Genomic DNA, 19,672 nt, shown 5'->3' with positions numbered 1-19,672 from the left:
GCCTGGTCTTTGACTAGCTGGAACCCAGCAATTCATAGATACACTGCTGCAAGTGCTTTTTTGTTTGTTTGTGTTTGTTTTTGTTTTTGCTTCCTTTACAATGGTTTGGGCAAAAAGTAATTGTAAAGAAGCATACAGATTAAATCTACTTTAATATGACTATTCGTTGAGTTAGAAAAAGTACCCAAGCATATGTGGTTAAGAATGTGGAAGGTAACAATATATGCATGTAAAATTCCCTGGCTGTGTCCTTTTGCTGCCAGCACAATTCCCTCTATGACACTTGCCCAGGACTTCACTACTGGCACTTTCAGACCCTTATTTTGCTTGTTCTTAGCTTCTCTTGGACACCGTAATCCAGGCTTCCTCCTTCGGTGTGGTTACCAGCTCATATTTGGTCTCCATGACTTGTCCTTTCACTGGGTGCAGGTATAGTTTCCTTACTAGGATGCTGAGCAGAACTGTAGCCACCATATAGGCAAACCTGAGGAAGGAGGCAGAAGAGAACAAAAACCTTGCCATGATATAAATCTGCCAACGAACAACTGCCAGCTTGGACAGATTGTCTCAGCAGTAACAGGAATGGGCTGAAACAAACTCCTCTTTTCTCTACCACAGAAATGCGCAGAGACCTGCTTCCCTTTGCTCACCTCAACTCTGGGCACTCCTGGCTTCCTGAGAAACCCAACAAGGAAAGGTTTTTCATGGCTGATTCCTCATTGAATCTCTCTGGGTCAAATCTACAAAAGACAAAACACAGAGGCTTTTCGTGAGGGCACAAAACCCTTCCTCTGGACACATGTCCACACACACACAAGAGTAAGAAACTGGCAATGAAATACAGAATCTCACTAATTTGCAAACAGCATCAATCTAGTGCCTCTTCTCTCTAAATCATGCTGGGTAATTCCACACAGATACAGGAAGGCAACTGTGCATCACTACATCTATGTTTCCAGATGGTCAGCTGTGCCCCAGCTTGGTCAAAATGCTGAATAACTAAGTTACTGTGATACAGGGTTAAAACTAATATGCATGAACTCTCAGCAGTGGGTATTTAGCTCGAGTACACAGCTGAGCTGATGCTGTAACTTGCCACCTATTTCCCTCCAGGGCACACACAACCTGATTTGTCTCCCTCTCCCCCTCTCCCACCCCATCTCTCTGCATCCCTCCCTCTCTCACTTCCAAAAATATTTTCCTTTTTTTCCTTGCCCCTCGCCCTTCTCTTCAAGCAGCTGGTGTGTGTGTATGTGTATATGCTGGGGGAGGGAAGCTGGTGACTCATTCAAGTGAGAAAAGTGGCTTCCAGCATTAGGATGGTGGAGGCTGTGAAAAAAAATATTATTCGGGACTAGCACAAGTTAAAATGAGATTCCCACAATCCACTAACCCAAAGGAGACTAACAGAATACCATTCAATTTAAACATATGGTATTAGAGAATAAAAAAGCAAACAAACAAACCCCAGGAAATTTAATGGCCAGGAGGTAGTTCTCTTTCAATTTCTGTTAAATATTTCTTATACTTCAAGTCTTCGGGTCCCTGCCTATACATCCAAGCTCTACTACCAAGGTGAACATGTATGTGGGTGCTGACCCTCAGCTAAAGCAACATCAGGCTTACATTCCCTCTGAAGTGGCACATTGCAGATACTGTAATAGGAAAGAAATCACAGCTGTCTAGCCATTAAAAATAAATAGGGAGGACAAAGAGCCATACATATTGTTTTTATATGGTAGGTAGGAGAGAAGACCACAAAGTGCTGATTTCTTGTCCCTGTCATGTACATACGTACACATCTGTCTCAGGCTCAAGCACAATATCAATCCTCCTTTTTCTTGGAATAAACAATGTTCACAGCACTCCTCACCTGTTATTTCCCTGTGGCCCCCAGTGAACCTCTCCTAAACACAGTGCCTGCTCTATCCTACTGAGCAATCAATCCCTGCCGAGATATTCATAAGTTGTGTATCAATGCATGACCCTTTTGCAAGAGATATGCTTGCAGGAGCAGACAAGCACTGTTCCAAGGGCTCTGTTCTTCCTCCTAGATTTCAGCTGTCTCTTCTCTCTCTCTAGAATAACTGACCCATATTTTTTTCTAGCCCAAGTGAAAGAAGTCAAACTAATGTTAGTATTTGCCACCTAGAGGCCACAGTAAGCTACAGCATTTTATTTCTTTAACCTCCAAAATACTACCTGAAATCCAGAATTGTTTTCCCAAAGTAATGAAGTAGCACTTTCTTCCCCCTGAAAACAAAACTTCCGACTGGCTGTTCCTCCCTTGTGTCACTGTTTCATGTTAACAAGCAGTGATTCCATAACCATTCAAATCATTGTTTTTCTTCCTTTCTCCCCTCTTTCCTCCAAAAACCTTAAAAAGAATTTATCAGCTTGTCAGGGAAGCAGTGTGTGTGGGAAAAACAAAAAACAAAAACAACTATTAAAACCTGACAGACACACACAAACACAGACTGGAGCCCAGGACGATCGTAACTTGAATTACCCCATATTCCTGCCCATGGAGACCAACAAATCAAGATCTTCATAAATAGATTTTCTTACAGACTGCCTTTCATCTCCAAAATCTGCTTAAGGCAGGTCCTGCAGTAAAGCAGGCTGTGCATGGAAGTAAGATCTAAAGAGTATCAATTAAAAAAGGAAATGAATTAGTTTGGAAAGGAATAAAGATCTTGATTCTACATACTTGTACGGTGACAGCCAAGATGAACTATCCTGCAGCATCACACCAAGAGCATAAAGTACAAGTGTCTGCAAAGAAAATGAGGACAAATATGTCAGACCAGGATGAAATGCATGATTAAAGACAACTCTGGACAACTCTGCCAGACAATTATTCTGTGGACCTCTCATTTTAGTAAGTTGTTTAAAAACATAATATGTTATACATGTATTCATCTACAGATTTCTATAAACACACATATTAGGATTTTAACTTCTTAAGGCCCATACTGCAACTCTTAGCGGTTAGAGAAGGCCAGATCCCATTCCTTTACTCTTACTGGCATGCATGTATGCACTACTTTATTCTCTGCAATGGAGGGTACTACTCTGTGTGGGAAGCATAAATGATATGATTATTCCTGAAACCATACACTGTTTTGCACAGCTGAGCTCATAAACCCCTTCAAAGGATGATTCATCCCTGGTGGACCCAGAACCAGAGGCAAACCTGCTCAGGAAGAGAACATGGATCCCAGAGCCTATCCCACAGAGGAACCACATGGAAAACTTTGACTATATTGCACTTTCAGATGACAGACCAGCTGCTCAGATTAAACAAGTGACAGAAGAAACGCTCTCCCTCTGTCAGCCCTCCATGAGAAGAAGTATGATAGAAGAGGAAACAGCAAATTCCCCTCCAGGAAACCAGGGTGGCCTAGTACTGCCCTACCTCTTTGGGGATAGTATGTTGGTCAACTCTGCCCTCCAGCTCCTGCAGCTGTGCAGCAATGGGAGTAAGCTTTGCTGTTCGCACTGTCTCACACAGGACTTGACGACAGTATCTGCAACCAATAAGTCTGGGTCAATTTAACCCTCCCAGAAAGATGCTTATCCATGTCCTTGTTGTAGGCAAGGAGAGTTGAGTCACCTGCTGCATTCAGGGTCACAGTCTGCTCCTGGAGCTTTCTCCAGCCACAATTAAGAGCTGCTTTTTTTTTTTTTCCTGACAAGTAGTCCCAGCATCTTTCCAATAAGCATTAAATCTCATCAGCAACATTTTCCAGATTTTAAACCAAATTATCCCCACTAAAAAGCATAAACATACTATTCCTTTTCCTAGAGCTCTCAGCCATACAAGAAGCAGCAGGAAATCCATACACATTCTCCTTTACTAAAACCCTAACGCCAGTACAAATACAAAATACACCCAGTTGCACCACCACACACAATTAAAAAAAAATGGCACAGAGTTTTTCAGGCAGCCAGGGCACTGATTCTGTGCTCTCCTCCCCTGCCAATGAACCTAAAGAGTTTCCTATAAGCACCCTGACGAGAACAGCCTGGTCCCCACTGTCTGGAGCCCTACAGCAGATACTCTGCAAGTCATCATCCTGTGGTTTGATCACTTTCAGGAAAAGATGGAAGTAGCTTTTGGATGCCTTCTGCTGGCCCAGCGTAGACGGGGCATCAGCCTCCAGCACATGAAGCCCCTATCCCTACTTCACAAGATAACCTTCCACTGCAATTCCTTTCAAGGGACCCACCTGAGTTGCTCAATTTTCTCATGCGTAATTGGTCCCTTCCCCAGAACACGGTCCACCTCCTTGTAGAGATTCTGCTGGACATCTTCAGAGGTTGCCAGGAAATACACTGCCCAGGTGCACACTGTGGAAGAAACCAAGATAATATTAGATCGAGAAAATTCAAACTTCACTAACTGTATTTGGTTTTCTTACTTGCTGTATTTGCAATGTTATTTTTCTGACCCCAAAAGGGTGACCTCTGTTCTCAGCAGGTTGTACTGATTCTCTGTTCCGAGGGAGAAGTAGAGGTTGAACTCTTGTGTAACAAGAGACTCTGCAAGCTTAAATTCCCTTTCCAACGCTATGAGGAGCTTAGAAAGTTGTGCAGGAGACTGACCCATTCACTCTCACAGTCCCAGGGAAGGGACCACACAGTCCAGCAAAGCATCAGTCAAAGAGTTTCTCTTTCCCAGTATGTCTAACAGCTGTGATGTTCCCTTCTAGGAAACCAGGGTTTTTAGACCAAACATTCAACTGAAAGGCTGGTTTGTCCACAGCATTGGAAAACCCCCTTATTTAGCTGGTTTCCTCAGCACACTTCTAACAAGTGATGCCAGGCACCCAATGTCCAGGCTCCTGACAGCGAGAGAGAACAATATAGCTCTCTACACCAGGATGACCAGCATTTTTCTCCTCCACATCTATTTTGTGAGGTTCTCAGGAGATATCTTCAACAGCACAAAGAAAAAAAAAAGAAGCCTTGCATAAGAAATAAGTGTGTAGGATGCAGTTTCTCTAAAGCTACAAGGGAATGTTTCTACCATTCCTAACTGTCTATTCCTGAGAACTTTCTGGCAATCTCTAAGGAGTCAAGCTTCTTTAAAAGACTGTCTTCCTGAAGTACTTGGAGAGTATATTCTCTGGGGATGTTATTAACATAGCTGCCATTTTTACTTTCCATGTACCCAGCAGCACCTCAGAGTTTTTCTTTGGAGTTCCAGTCCCACTGGCTGAGATAGAGGGCCTGATAATCAGGGGTTCAGTTTAAATCATCCTCGTATCATAAGAGATTTTACACAGCCCCGGTTTGTATTTTAATTTGCTTTTTTTTTAAAAATCTAAATCCCAATGTAGCTTCTTGGAAAATGTTCCCTATATGGAACATACCTATCCTCCATAGATTTAAAGCAGCCAGTCAGATTTTAGCACTCTGCTCTGATTTCTTTCCTGTGTATCAGAACCTATTTTATATCATGATCTTTGTGGCTTGCAATTTTTGGTGCTCTTTCATCAAATTTAGCATCACTTGAGTCCGAGCAAAAACCAACAGGAAGAAATTCTAAGGTTCACCAAAATAATGGGAAAGTTGTCAAACCTCAGTTTCAACTCACTAGCTGTGAGGCTGTATTGAATGTCTGCTATAAAATTAGCTGCTTCTATACATTTGTAGCTCGAGAGAGACAGAACGACGAGCATCACTTTTTATTAGTCTAGATTAAGTCTCATGTCATCATTCTCAGTTTTAGGCAACTGAGTCCAGGGATAGAAAGTTACCTGCAATCTATACTTACAGTTAGCAGTAATTGTGCATGCTGCCAAGGAGAAAATCATCGTATCTTCCAGAATCTAGGAAACAAAATCTAGTTCAGAGAATGAAGTCTGTAAGATGCAAAGATTAAAAAGAAGCAGCACATTCTCCACTCAAGCACATGAAATCCCTTTAGTGCAGAGAGCAGGAAATTCATCTAGAAGACTGAGCTCTCCACAGAACTTCTACTGTAATAGCACTTGAGACATGCTTAATACTAACACACTTCTGGTTTATAAAAATAGCAATGAAAACAGTGACAAGGAAAGCTACTGATGTCTAATTCAATTAAGCACTGTAGAAATGGAAAAAGAATCAGAGAGAATGCTGCTTTAGTAAGGAATCTGACCCCTGCCAGATGCAAAAGCTTAGATTAATCAAAGGCTACAATGTAATGAGTTGCCAATCTACTAGAATTCCATTACTTGCAAATGACATAACAGCTGCACAGACCTGCTGGTCACTCAGGCTCCCCTGCAGCAAAGTGTCTATAAAGACATGCCTGTTGAATGATCTGCCTCGACGTTCCTTTGTGACTTTCCTTAAGGTAGATTCCATCTCCTTCAGAGCTTTGGAAGCAAAAAGGAATGGTTATTTTAAAACCTGGTCAGATTGAGAGCTGCAGAGACGTGAATCCATTTCCCCAAGCAGATTTTCAGACCAGCTGTCCCTGCTGGGCTCACTTACAGAAGCAGCCTCTGTTACACATTAGCGTCAGTTTGGACATTAGCGTCAGTTTGGAAGGTGTATCTCTAATTTAGTTGAAAATGTAGGAACCAAATATCACAGGCTACCTACAACAAGTCGCCCTTACAGGTATAATCAAGATACGTAATCTGTGAGTTGAGATCATGTAAAGGAAGGTCAAATAAGTTAGTTTCAACACTATAACCACCAGATAACATGTTTAAACAGCTCTCATAAAAAAATAAAATGTTTGAACCAGATAACTCCTTGCATTGCCTGTTGAGTTATAATTACTAGTGCTACAGCACCTCCAACTACTGATATTCTCCCTTTTGCTAGGGGTTCTATAGACATAATGCTAGAGAAAGGCTAAAATGTCTGTGGATTTTGGCACAAAGGTTCTACTTATCTGAAGATATTTGGGTGCCTAACTCCTAGTGGCTGTTCTGGGAACTGGGGAGAGTTAGGCAACAGCATCTAGGTCCATGTCTCATTTAAGTGACCTAATTCAGATAACCCAAGAAACATGGAGCAGAAGCTGGATCTGAAACTTGATTTCCCAAAATCCAATGCAGCCCTTTCATCTTAGAACTATCTGTCCTCTCTCATCTCTTCTCTGTACAGGAAGGCCAGCAATGCTTAAACACCAAACCTTACCAACCGGAGTTTGTGAAATTGCATCCTTAATACAAATCAGGAACAAGTATCTGTGGCAGAAGCCCATTTTAGTGGGGCAGTAGCTGACTTAAGGCTCTTAAACCCACAGAATCAGCAACATGAGGAAGGAAACACTGGGTCTGAAGGATTTACAAGCAAATCCTTAGTTCTAGATACAGGCTACTTTTCTGTAACATCTTATCAATCAATATTAAGAGGTCTTAACTATGAACAACTAAAAAGACTTGAAAATTGAGGAATAAAAAAAATCAATCCGAAGCGGCAGTACATTCATAAAATGGTGCATCATAGGAATGATTATACAAGCCAGACCAAATGACCTCATCTTTTTCCACTTAGCACAGTTGCCTGCCTCCAACAGAGGTCAAAAGCAGATACTAGGACACAGAACAGGAAGGTAGCAAGCACACGAAGACCTCAGAACTAGACCTAGATGCAGAGTTCTAGTCCTATACACTTTTTGTACAATGGCAGGCTTGTCACTGAACTGCAAAACAATGATTCCTTTTGATCTTCTGCACATCTATGGAGGACACATCCAGTAGCTTATGTCATGGTGATCAACTGCAGAAAAGCCAATACATCTGGACAAATTAAGTGCTTCCATATGCTAGCTAACTCTAAGCATTTATCAGAGTGGAGCAGGGGAGTGACTGTGATTTTGGAAGGAACCTACCATCTTCATACAGCTTCTTCCTAGTCGTGTTTTTGTCAAGGGACCCATCCAAGAAACCTTTCCCAATCTCCGACCAGATCTGAAAGAAGGACAGAGAGAAGAGCACCATCACTTACCACAGGCGAATGCTGAGGCTCTTTTATTCTTCCCTATTCATCAAAATGAAAACATCAAATAAAGACATTCTCTGAATATGAATCTGGTCTCCTCTTTAGAGCATCATGCCTCATCCCATTTATTACATTTATAAAGCTGAAGCTGAGTTCAAATGAAAAAACTCTAATTGAAGCTGTAAGGGAAAAAGCATGGGCATCCTGAGTAGGAGATGAAATAGCTTCTTTCCCATTCTATCACCAACAGATTTAACGTCCCCAGATGTGGACATAGCTTGACATCTCCACAGTTTTAATTTTCTTCACAATGCCAAAGAGCCTTCAAAAGATCTCTGAAAATGCGAAGTTCCACTGGCTTTCCCTGGAGAGCTTAACCGACATAGGTACCAAACACCTCCCAACTGCCATTGGATCTGGGTTCCTGATTCTCACACATCCTTTAGAAATATCTGGCCTTAGACTAATAACAGCAGGATTAGCAGTAGGATCTTTCTGATTGTTTTGGTTTGGCACAACTGAGTAAGAGCTCTTAACCTTAATGTTAGTTTAATGTTAATGTCTCAGCAGTAGCTTGTGCTATCCCTTACTACACTGCACACAGATGCAAACTGTTTGCTGTTGGCTTGGAAAAATGGCACAGGAAATTTCCTGGCTCTTCATGACACTTACTGCATCATGGTGTCTGCGGAATCGGATGACTTCCCGGTCATCTTCAAAGCTGCTGCCCATAGCTGTCTGCGTAACTGACTTCATGGCAAAGCCCAGCATGTGCTGGCAGAGCGGCACATGTTGTGCCTCAGGCAGGGAGAGCCATTTGGCTAGCAACTCTTCTGACAACTTAAAGAGGAAAGGAACCATTAGTTGGCAGTAATAGCAGCAGCCTATTTACAAAACATATCCCGAACTGGAGGCATTCCCACCCTAAGTTGCTAAGGCAGAACATGCTTTCAAGGCCATGGCACTCATCTATTCTCTTTTCAGGGTTTCCTTTCATTGTTATCTTAAACCAGCAACATTTAAGTCTCATATATCCTGCCTGACCCCATGGTTTTCCCCAAGTAAGCCAGCTCTGTCCATCTCTCTTGTTCCCTTTGTTGCAGAAAACACATTAAACCTTCTAATACTAATAGCTCACTATTGGGAAGATGGACCTTATTCTGGCTGCTGGACTGAGGTAACACAACAGTTCTCCACCTGTTCGTGGTTCCAACAGCTGGTTCCTTGCTCCTCCCTCCTGTCCTGTAAAATAAATCTAGAAATCAGATGCTACCTTTAACTGCATCTGATACCTTGGCATAAAATGACACAAGGCCAACCCTTTCCCCCAAACCCACTGGAGCTAACAGAAACCAAATTTTCACACTGTGCTCAAACAGGCAGAGGCTGTTCTCCACCTCAGATGCTTGTAGTTCCAGCACAAATTTGAATGCAGCTCCTTTATCCTAGTAATCATTCTCATTCAACTTTCCCCTGCGAGCCACACAGGGCTTCTCTGCTGCAGAAAAGCAAGTTACCTTCTGGATGAGAGCTAAGTTACTTTGAAGGGACTTGGTCACACCATTTTCATACAGCTTTCTCCTCAGGTGGCTCTCTCCTGTATCCCCATTCAGGCTGGGCTGGTACCTCAGGAAGGACTTCAATATTGCCTCGAAGGGATTCGCTGAAAGCAAGTAAAGGAAACACCATTCCAGTGTGACAACCACCTGGTCACAACAGCAAGAGTGGTAGGTACACTCCTTCCCCTTCTCCTCCATCTCTCTTGCCTGATCTGCAGCCCCCCAGCAGATTGCCTCTTCACAACTGGGGTACCCTCCTGCTCCGACTACATCTAAGCACACAAGCCCTATCAGCTCACAAGAGTTTAGCCAGCCAGATCTGCCTCCAGCGGAGAAGCTGCAGGTCTCTCACAGAAAGCAGTGCCCCATTAAGCTACAGAATGCTTTCTACTTCCAACCGCTTTCCATCTTCCTTGCACAGACTCTTGCAGCAGTGTATAAATAAGGCAAAAACACAAATCCTCCATCTCCTATAACCACAGCTTGCTTCAGTTACACCTTTAACTTTGAGTTTCATCACCAGGGGCCTCTACTTAATTAACCTGCTGAAGTACACTAGTAGTCAATGCAAAAACATGCAATAAGGCATGGTCTACTACATGCTTTTCTGTTTCTGTACAATTTTCTGTTGGTCTCACGAACTGGCAGAATCTTTAAGGAACTGTTTGGAAGTAGTAATCGGGAAAGTTTCAAAAGAGGCTTTCACTATTTATCACAGTCTGTTATTTCTCCCACATGGAGAAAGAAGCCTCTGAGGCATCAGAAAACATCAAGGCTAGGCTAGACACCTATGACTCAACCTACTGTGGATGAGTCTAACATTCCCAGCAGAGATCAGGGCCTCATTATGCTACCGGACAAACATCCAACAAGAGACAATTCCTACTTTCAGAGGACTTACCAGCTAATAACACAAAGGCAGCTAATGAGGCCAGAGGCAAGAACACAGTAAACTTTCCTAAATGCTTTTTTTCTCATGCCATTTCCCTTCCAATGTTTTAAAGCTTTACAGCTTGCCCTGTTTCCTACTTCAAATGACAAGAAGTGTACGCATATGCCTTGTGGCACAGCAGATGGTACCTGTGGCTCTGCACGTGGAACAGGCTGTTGTGTGACTCTAGCTGCTGCTGACAATTCCTCCTCCATGGTACTTTGCCATGAAGTGGCTGCTGCTATTCATGCCACCATCCCCTACTGATGGGAAAGCTAACAAAGCAATCTGGCATACAGAGGCATTTGGAGAGGCCAGAGGATGCTTAGCACCATCATCTGCAGAAATTGCATAGTTCTCCTGGTGTGTGTGAAAGAAAACTGCTGGTGACTGATGGGCTCAATTTTTTTTCCTTCCCCATTCCCAGCACAAACCATCAGTCCTATGCCACTGCTACACTCACTGTTGTGAGTTTGGGACTTCAGAGACTAGGCTGCCCTTTGCAGATGGTTGCCCTCATCTTGTAGTGTTTGGGTAACACCTGTTTTTCCACAACTACAGGAGACTAATGACTCCACAAGGCCATCCTCCACAAACCATCTCTCAGAAACAGAATACTGTCCTACCAAGCACTTCCACAGACTTCATTTGTGCTTTGTCCTGGTCTTAAAAACAGCGCTAGGATTATGTTTTCACCTTTTAGTGAAGCATATCAGACTTTTAATGGTTTGATAGCCTAGCAACACCGTTCTATCACTTTCCTTTTCTGGAAATCTGATTATCAAAGAAGTATGGTATGACCACACTTTATTGCATTTCCCACTTATCCCTTCCTGAAAAAGTATTTTTAGCCCTCAGCATCTGTATGAGGTCAGACTAGTCTGTAGCTGCCCTGGTCACTTAACTTCCTGCATCTAAGCCCAGGTACTGTATTTGTTTTCCTCCAGTATCTGGACACTCTCCCAAATTCAGTACATTTCTGAAAACTTGTCTGCTTAAGGGCCTGTCACCACTTCTCTGAACTTTGAGAAAGTGTCTGCTCAATATTCCCCAAGCACACTTGAGTGCATTCAGATTTTTCAGGGTGTGTTTCCACCTTCTGGTGTGCCACTGCTATCCGCTATGTCTTGCTGATCTTTGTTAACTCCTACGCCTTTCCCAGATCATCAGCGTTTTTTTGAGTCTGACATGCAAACGTACAAGAAGCTTACCCGTCATGACCCCAGCGTACAGTGATGCTGAGATATCTGCCTGTGCCTGAAAATAACCTACACTATCAGGTCAGAGGTGTGCAACCAGCACCTCAATCTACCCTAGAGGATGAAAACTGGAAAAACAGCAGGTTAAACCCAAACATCAGCCTAGTCAACTTCCTGTCTGTGATCACCTTCGGAAGCAAAACCTCTGAGAGGCTTATGCTAGAAATTAAAACACTCTCCCAGGACTAAGCAGGTCAACTCAACAACCAGTTCCACTAACCACTTCCAAGGCTAGAAGACCATTAGTGTTTGACTCAAAACTCTATAACTCAAAGTAAAATGAAAATTAAAGAACTACTTGAAATAACACTTTAAAAATCTCCACATTGAACCGTACACGGAAGCTATCACAGAATATCAGAGCTCTTTTCAGACTTCATTTAGCAATATTCCCCATCTTCAATCATACTTCAAGTTGCTTTTAAATTGTACCTCAAGTTGCTACAGGATCTTCACCTGGCTGCTTCAAGTGACTAATGAACGTGATGCTCTCTCTCCACAAATATTTGCCCTTAGGCAGAAAGTAAAAGGCAGAAGCACAGGAATTTTTGACAGCCACTGGACAGCAGCAACTCTAGGTCGCTGACATTCAAGTCCAGTAAGCAGGACCGTGGATGTGTCTGAACAACATCTGCTGCAACTTAGGGTTCATTTTCTTTCTACTCAGAACGAAACCCCAGCTTCCTTTGTTTGACATACGATGCTCAGCAAGGCCAGAAGGAACAAATAAGCTCAAAGACAAGGCAGAGGGCACTTACATATCCGGTTGGGGTTGATGTGTTGTTTCAAGAGATCAATGGAGCCAATGCTGACAACAAGGCGCCTTCCAAACCAGAACGAGACCACTGGGCCATATTTCTCATGAAGGTTCACCAGGAACTCGTGCAGACTTCTGCTAGCAACGATATCCGGCAGATTGCCGTCCCTGAGGAACACAAGGAGGTTACCTGGGCACGAGCCACACACAGTACCGAGGCTGAGCGTGCAAATTGGAAGCACTTACTTCTCGTCAGTCGGAGCTAGCCCGGGGATACCCGATGCTTGCCGAGATGCCTGCAGAGCAAAGGGAACACGTCAGCCTCTCTGAACTGAGGTTTTAGGCGGGCTTCCCTGCAAGAGAGCTAGTCCTCCGAGCAGTGAAGCCTTCCCAAGAGAGGCTCAAGGGGGCTGGTTACACGCGGGGTGCCGCAGGGCGCTGACGCCCAGCAGGGTGCAGGCACGGCCCGGCCCAGCCGCCACGTCCCGGGCCGATGGCAGGGGCCGGGCCGGGCCGGGCCCCGCGGCCGCCCGCTGCCTGCCCCGGGGCCGTGCCGCGCCCCCGCCGCCATTACCGGGTAGAGGTAGAGCACGGCGCCCACCAGGACCAGCAGGAAGGTGACGGCGAAGATGGCGAAGTCCAGCATGGCCGGGCCGGGACCGGGGCAGGGGCAGGGGCGAGGCCCGGCCCCCACCACGGGGCAGGAAGGGGCGGGCCGGGCCGGGCCGGGCTGAGGCAGGGCGAGAGATGGGGTGTCCCAGGCGCCTGCTGCTGGTCTCCAACTCCACCCTGCACGGAGGGGGGTACCTGGGCCACTGCCAGCAGCACATCCAGAGCTTCCTCGGGGGGTAAGCGCCGGGGGGGGGACCCGAGGAGGGGGGGCAGAGCCCTGGGGGGCTCCAGCAAACCCGTGCCCTCTTCCCGCAGGAAGGTGAAGCGGGTGCTCTTCGTGCCCTACGCCCTGCACGACCGCGACGCCTACGCCCGCACCGCCAGGGAGAAGTTTGAGAGCCTGGGTAAGGGGGGTCCCCGGGGGGACGGGGACGGGGACAGGGGAGCTCTGGCGAGTCCTGCTTCAGCTCCGGTCAGCGAGGGGGCGAGAGCAGCCGGGAGCGAGCTGCTTGCAAACTTTCACCTAGAAGTGGGTATTTCAGAGGCCTCCGGCAGAAAGCGCCTTGCAAACACTTGTAACCACTTCAGGGAGGAAGCTTGTACACCCGGATGCAAAGCAGCGTATTTTTATCCTCCTTAGTGACACGGGGGAATATTTCTTCCCATATACATTAAGCCTCTGCTCAAGCTGTGCACCTACTGCTAGGTGAAGAAGACAATTACTGTATCGTGCTGCAGGCAGGTGTTTGTGGGATGAGCAGTGACTGAGCTTTGCTATGAGCAAAGATCTTGCCAGAGTGGCCTACTGTAACAGCCCTAGTTTGTGTCTGTAACCTTCCTGGTAACTTTGGACTTGTTACTGTAGTAACAATCAATACTCACTTCCTGGTGTATCACACTTTGCTCCTTATCTTGCAGAAAGATTGCTATCAACTGTCCATGTTCTTCTGGGGCTCCTGGCACATACTATACTCAGTGAACCACAGCAGAGCAAATCTGTCAAAGCCAAACATTTTAACCATTACAAAAAATATGTTCCAATACAACATTCATACTACTAATGCTAGAGCAACAATGGCAGATCCTGTTCAGACTCATAGCTGCGCTGGGCAGTGACAGCTTTTTCCTCATTTTCTAACTAGCTGGTACTGCTATGCAGGACTTCGTACCACAACCAGCACATGCTGACTGAAATGCTCTGCTCTTTTAGACACTGAGCATCTGTATCTTTAAAGGAAACATTTGCTTTGGTACAGCTGCACACAGAAGCCCTGCATGAACATAGGGTATATAGTGTTTTTCCCCGTAGAGGTCTCTGAAGGTTCCCTGGTTGTATTGTGAGACATTTGGGGGGAAGGGGGGGCAAAGAATAGGATGGGGGGATTGAACGTATATTCCTCCTCCAAACTGAAGCAGCAAAGGTAAAAAACTTTTAATTTAAGGTTACGGGCTGGACAGCATTCATGAATCCTGTGATCCAGTGGAAGCTGTAAGGAAATCTGAAGCAATATTTATTGGTAAGTTTTACTTTTTGCTCTCTGAAGAGGGCTTATATAAGATGCTGCATTAGTCTTTGGTAGAGCTGGTACTGTAGAGACAAGCATGAAAAAGTCTCACCTCACAATTAGAAGCAGCTACAGAAAACAGTACTTTATTTGGGAACAGTAAGACCCTAAATTTAGTGGTGGGAATAGAAGTAGGGAAGACCTATCAATGGAACTGCTCCTTCAGTAAGTTTCAAACTCTTCACTTGAACAGTACTTCAGCATTAAAAACATGATTCTAGATGTTTTATTGTCATTTTATCAAGACTAAGAGGATCCAGGCCTACTGTGCTCAGATTGAGCACAGTCCTAACACCACACTCAAGGGTATTAGAATAGTATCTGCTGTCAAAGAGCCAGTGTCATTTGTCAGAAGGACCTGGGACACAAGCCCGTGGCCTGCCAGACAAGCATTCCTCTGAAGCTTCTGGGTTTTTTGTTGCTCAAAGCCGGATACTGTCCTGAACAGAGCATTGAGTCTGGCAAGCTTGTAATGGCATCAATTAAAATCAATGGTAAAGCACATTAAATAAGCTGGACTCTTTTTCTGCAGGAGGTGGCAACACATTCCGTCTCCTGAAAGCTCTCTATGACAACAGTCTGATACAGGAGATCAGGAAGAGAGTTCTTGAGGTAACAACTAGATGACTCAGGCCAAGTCTGAATGATAGGATCTCATGCATAAACATTTGTTCAGATAAATTCAAGTTGATTCTACGTCTTTGTTTCTAATGTACTTCAAATATTGAGCCATCTCTTGCAAGCTGGTGAACTGAAAGCTGTAGCCTAATAAAGCTGTCATTAGTCATGAAAGCCTGAAAAGACTAGGGTCAGTAAACTGTCCTACAGCAGTTTCTATGATATGGGACTGCAAGACTTTAGGACGTACAATGCTATGCCATACCTTAGAAGTAAGTCCCTCAACTTGAAATACCAATGAGGAGCAGTGCAAGGATTTAATCATTGGCCAAAACCCATGTTTTTCAGGTTATGTTCACTTTTCATCTTGTTAATAGATATGCTCAAGCTGCAGATTATCTAATAATAAACCAACAGTACAATTTAATCTGCATGTGCCTTTTAGACAATCAAGTAAATGAGAAAGTGTTGTAATTAACTTGGGTGTCTGTTTGACATAAAATTGAGAGATATGAATGCCATCAAGCCCTTCCAGTCAGCAGCCCATTCTAGCATAGTGAATCTCATAAAGCACAGTAAAGATAGGTCACCAGTAGAAGACAACAGAAGCAAGGTGTTTCCCTAGTAATGTGGAAGTGTGAATTACTTCAGACAAATTTATGCAAGCCACAGAAAGTTTGAAGAGGCCAGCTGCCAAGAATAAAGGTCAGGTAGGCCATCTTAATATACACAAATACACAATGAGGCAGCACGGTGCTCAGCTTTGGGTGATCCCAAATACCCTGTTTAGAAGCTAGTTAAAAGCTACTTCTGGTATTTCCTGTAACTGCAACATAGGCAAGCCGCATCTCTTAATAGCAAAGTCTGTCTGAAATGACAACCTTGCAAGTTTCCCTCTTGTGAGAGGATCACACTGTTGTGAGTACAGGGCATTCCCTAGTTAGTTCTCTGCCAACCATTATTACCTGGGAACTATTGCCCACCTCAAACTGTGAGCTCTTCTTTTTCTGCTTTTCACTTGTGAAGTTAGCAGTGAGATGAGCTAGAAGGACTAAGTCTGATCTGACTGCTGAGTCTCCAAGACTGATAGAAGATGCTATAAAATGTTGTTCCCAATTGTGTTACCTCATACTAATCATTGCTTTTGTCTTTCAGGATGGGGTTCCGTACATGGGATCCAGTGCAGGAACTAATGTTGCTACCATCAGCATCAATACTACCAATGACATGCCAATTGTTTATCCGCCTTCCCTGCAAGCCCTAGGTTTAGTTCCTTTTAACATTAACCCTCACTACCTGGATCCAGATGATAAAAGCACTCACATGGGTGTAAGTAAAGCATGCCACAGCAAATGCAGGGCACCAAGGTGTAATGATAGTGTGCATTTGCAAGGGATTACAAAGCTATAGAATGTCTTAACAGCTGCTCCCTCAAACAGTTGGAAATACCAAAGAGGCAATAACATTTTACTCCCTCCTAAAGCTTTTCTTTGAGTGGGAAGAGGAGCTGGCAACAGTGGTACTGAGGTGGAACAAAGTGTTTTTCACAAACAGCAGCTTTGCAATGTCTGAAATAGTGTTAGTTCATACCTGGCATGGAATTGGGGGAAAAAAAAACAAAAAAAAAAAACTTAATGTGAAGATGAAATGCAGTGTGTTTCTGGAAAGTCCTGGAATATGCTGCTTTGCTTCCTGATCTAGAAGACCTAATTTAAGCATACTTTAAGAGGCTTAAACATCTAAACACCTGAAAGAGCTATCAGAACAGGGAAAGCTTAAGATTGCATGCAAACCTGTAATATAAAAAAATACCTACGTGTGAGTGTCCCTGCAAAGAGTACACCTTGTAACAGCCAGTACTAAGTAAGCACATGTACTAGTATAGCTGAAAGAAAAACGGTTAAACATCAGGCACAGAGATTGACATCTCCACTGTATGGAAGAGCTTTTTCTTAAATAGCTAGTCAGGAGCTAACCAGGAGGCTGTTTCTGGAGTGCATCCATTAACAGCCCAAATACTTTTTGCCCTTGTAATCAGAATTTCTCTGTGGCTAGTGGAAGTATTAAGAATAAGGGAACAATGAAGAGATGGAAAATCAAGATGTGCTTCTAGAATTTAGATGAAGTTGTAGGTGGTCACTTAATCTGCTCGCTTGTCTCTAGATAAGCAAGAGATATTTACAGGAAAAAGACTGCCTCCTATTTTTCCGAGAGGAGGATGAAAATTCTGTGCTGCAACAAGTACCTGTTGTGTTCCTATGTTTCCTTATCAACAAAGCCTTCTGGTTTGATTTTTTTAACTGCTGTTGTTCAGTTGAGAAGCAGCGACCCTCAGGAAACATGGCAGAGCCATTCACAGAAGAAAATTCTTCATTGTGATTCCTACTTGAGAAGGAAGAAACAGATATTTAATTAGTGGAAATCCTTGGCTCACTATCATCTTTCATGAAGAAGGCACCTCAGGCATCTGCTTCCTCTGTACTCTTGTTCTGAGAGTGAGCACATAGAGAAAATATTTGAAAAGATAAAAAAAAAAAAAAAAGCTGGATGAATTAACTGGAAGCTTTCGGGCTTTTAGGGGTTGGGACTATGCAAGTTCTGTTTGATCAAGCTACAATGGCTGCTAATGATGAAAGGGAAAAAATGTATCTACTGAAGTCAATCCTACCACTTTCTTCAATACATAAGTCTAATTAAAGCATTCTCCTCAAGGGGAAGTGCCTGCTTTGTTTATCATTAAGAAGTTGCTGAGTGTCATAGTACTTGGATGGCTTTAACTTCTACTTTACTGCCTGGGCAGCTAAATCTACACTCATTATTGCAGGAGACAAGAGAGGAAAGAATTCGCCAATATCATGAAGAGCCAAATACCCCTCCAGTTTTGGTAAGTAGTAGTTTCCAGTCAGGAAAGTCATGGCTGTAGCATGGTAAGCACTTTAAATGCATCCTTGCCAGTTTTCAGTGTGGGTTCCTCCTGACAAGCCTTCCAGAACTCTAGCAAGAAAGGCTAGTTATACTGTTGCTAACAGCTTCAGCCTTGGATTTTGCTCATTTGTTCCATGTGCCAGCTTTTAACTTGAAGTATAAAGTTTGCACTCTAACAAACTCAGCTTATTGTTGCTTGGACAAAAGTGAATCTAAGAATGGGGGGTTACAGAAGTAATTGTGGAACATTTTTCTTTTTCTCCTTAATGGTTTGTATAGCCTTCCTTAAAACCAAAATTAAATACACAAGAAAACAAGCTTCTAAAATAAAATAACCCACCTACCTTTGTCTTTGCATCTCTGTTAAAAAAAAATGAGCCAGGAAATCTTGTTTGTAGTCATGAGGAGCTACACTTAAAACCGCCCTGCTTGTGACAAGTGTTCTAGCTTTTCAAATAACTTGAAAATAACGTTAAAATGTTTCCATGTTAGGGCTTGCGGGAAGGTGCAATGCTGCTAGTAGAAGGAGACAAAGCCACCTTACAAGGAGTAACAGGAGCACGACTATTTTTGAGGTAAATGGCTTCATTTGAATTTGAGTGAAATACAAAAAGGAAGAGAGATTTCTGTTAAACTCCTGGCACATACTGCCTATAGCCTCATGTCAGAAGTTATTTAATCCTTTGCTTCCATTTCTCTTTAGGGAACACATGAGTATTGCTTAGTGTTCCAAAAGAGCAGTCAGTATGACAACACTCTGAAGTGCTATGGCACTACATATGTTGATGCTCACGTTTCTGATCGAATAACTACCATTCATCCAGAGTGCCCCAGCAGTCAGGCTGTGGTCTGTACTGAAGGCCAGGGGAATGCTAATTTGATCCTAATTATACTGTATTATAGAAAAAGGGGTCTCAGGACTTCAGTTGTATGACCATTACTAAGAAATCAAATCTGTATATCCCAGGATGGAGGCAAGGAAGGGAGTCAAAGCTGCTAGTTAGGAACAAGGATGCCTCGTTCTATCCCTGGTAACAAATGGAAGAGCAGTACTGCTAGCTGCTGTGCAAACTTACAGCATGGTTGATCTTGTTTACAGGGGTAAGAAACCAACTGAACACGAGCCTGGAACAGATTTCAGTTTCCTCCTGATTGACAGTAATCTCCAGAAGCTGTAGCCTTGCATATTCTGCAGCAGAAGTCGGCACATGAGGAGGAAGGAAAGAGATGCTTCTAGTCCTAGGGTGGGTGGCAAGCCTTAACTTTATAAATAAAGATAAATATGCATTATTGGACTCTTTCCCTCCACCCTGTTCACTTCTCAGACACATTTCTTTCCCAAGAAAAATGACATTTTTATTGCAATTCTTGAGTAATAATAGAATAAGAATAGCCTTACTCTGAAATGTTCTGTACCTTCCATGCATCTCCACTTTGATTCCTCCCCCATCAAAAAAGTTACCTTAACACAATTAAGTCAAGACACTGAGTCAGCT

General features: G+C 43.6%; 2 protein-coding genes across 3 annotated transcripts; one reads left to right on the top strand and one right to left on the bottom strand.

The window, feature by feature from the left end:
- Window positions 1-133: 133 nt before the first annotated feature.
- Window positions 134-13,165, bottom strand: CYP20A1 (cytochrome P450 family 20 subfamily A member 1). Of its 2 annotated transcripts, XM_027461125.3 has the most exons (13): window positions 13,031-13,165; window positions 12,703-12,752; window positions 12,458-12,624; window positions 9,468-9,613; window positions 8,623-8,790; window positions 7,841-7,919; window positions 6,253-6,368; window positions 5,783-5,837; window positions 4,233-4,353; window positions 3,419-3,530; window positions 2,711-2,775; window positions 651-740; window positions 134-484 (listed from the first exon to the last, which is right to left on the bottom strand). In XM_027461125.3, the coding sequence occupies exons 1-13, from the start codon at window positions 13,100-13,102 to the stop codon at window positions 334-336; spliced, it is 1,392 nt and encodes a 463-aa protein (XP_027316926.3). In that variant the 5' UTR covers window positions 13,103-13,165; the 3' UTR covers window positions 134-333. The 2 variants fall into 2 exon arrangements, with proteins under 2 accessions (XP_027316926.3, XP_027316928.3); XM_027461127.3 differs by lacking the exons at window positions 134-484; window positions 651-740 and adding an exon at window positions 2,317-2,377.
- A 6-nt stretch (window positions 13,166-13,171) lies between these two features.
- LOC101798742 (alpha-aspartyl dipeptidase) lies at window positions 13,172-19,471 on the top strand. Its single transcript, XM_038182506.2, has 8 exons — window positions 13,172-13,304; window positions 13,384-13,472; window positions 14,511-14,585; window positions 15,166-15,245; window positions 16,407-16,580; window positions 18,076-18,135; window positions 18,669-18,751; window positions 19,276-19,471. The coding sequence occupies exons 1-8, from the start codon at window positions 13,204-13,206 to the stop codon at window positions 19,352-19,354; spliced, it is 741 nt and encodes a 246-aa protein (XP_038038434.1). The 5' UTR covers window positions 13,172-13,203; the 3' UTR covers window positions 19,355-19,471.
- The last annotated feature ends 201 nt before the right edge of the window (window positions 19,472-19,672 follow it).

This window comes from Anas platyrhynchos, chromosome 7, assembly GCF_047663525.1.
Source record: "Anas platyrhynchos isolate ZD024472 breed Pekin duck chromosome 7, IASCAAS_PekinDuck_T2T, whole genome shotgun sequence".
NCBI lineage: Eukaryota > Metazoa > Chordata > Aves > Anseriformes > Anatidae > Anas > Anas platyrhynchos.
Note: the sequence above shows the minus strand (reverse complement) of the source record. Positions and strands in the feature narration are given on the sequence as shown.

What these genes read in the sequence shown, in the direction of transcription:
- CYP20A1 (XM_027461125.3), bottom strand. Translation starts at nt 13,102, where the DNA reads ATGCTGGACTTCGCCATCTTCGCCGTCACCTTCCTGCTGGTCCTGGTG. An exon ending in TCCGCAGACACCATGATGCA is followed by an intron (nt 7,920 to 8,622) that starts GTAAGTGTCATG and finishes TCCTTCTTTCAG; the next exon opens with ATCTGGTCGGAGATTGGGAA. An exon ending in ATGCACAATTACTGCTAACT is followed by an intron (nt 4,354 to 5,782) that starts GTAAGTATAGAT and finishes TTTCTTCCACAG; the next exon opens with TGTGCACCTGGGCAGTGTAT.
- LOC101798742 (XM_038182506.2), top strand. Translation starts at nt 13,204, where the DNA reads ATGGGGTGTCCCAGGCGCCTGCTGCTGGTCTCCAACTCCACCCTGCAC. An exon ending in GGAGAAGTTTGAGAGCCTGG is followed by an intron (nt 13,473 to 14,510) that starts GTAAGGGGGGTC and finishes TTTTAATTTAAG; the next exon opens with GTTACGGGCTGGACAGCATT. An exon ending in CAAATACCCCTCCAGTTTTG is followed by an intron (nt 18,136 to 18,668) that starts GTAAGTAGTAGT and finishes TTTCCATGTTAG; the next exon opens with GGCTTGCGGGAAGGTGCAAT.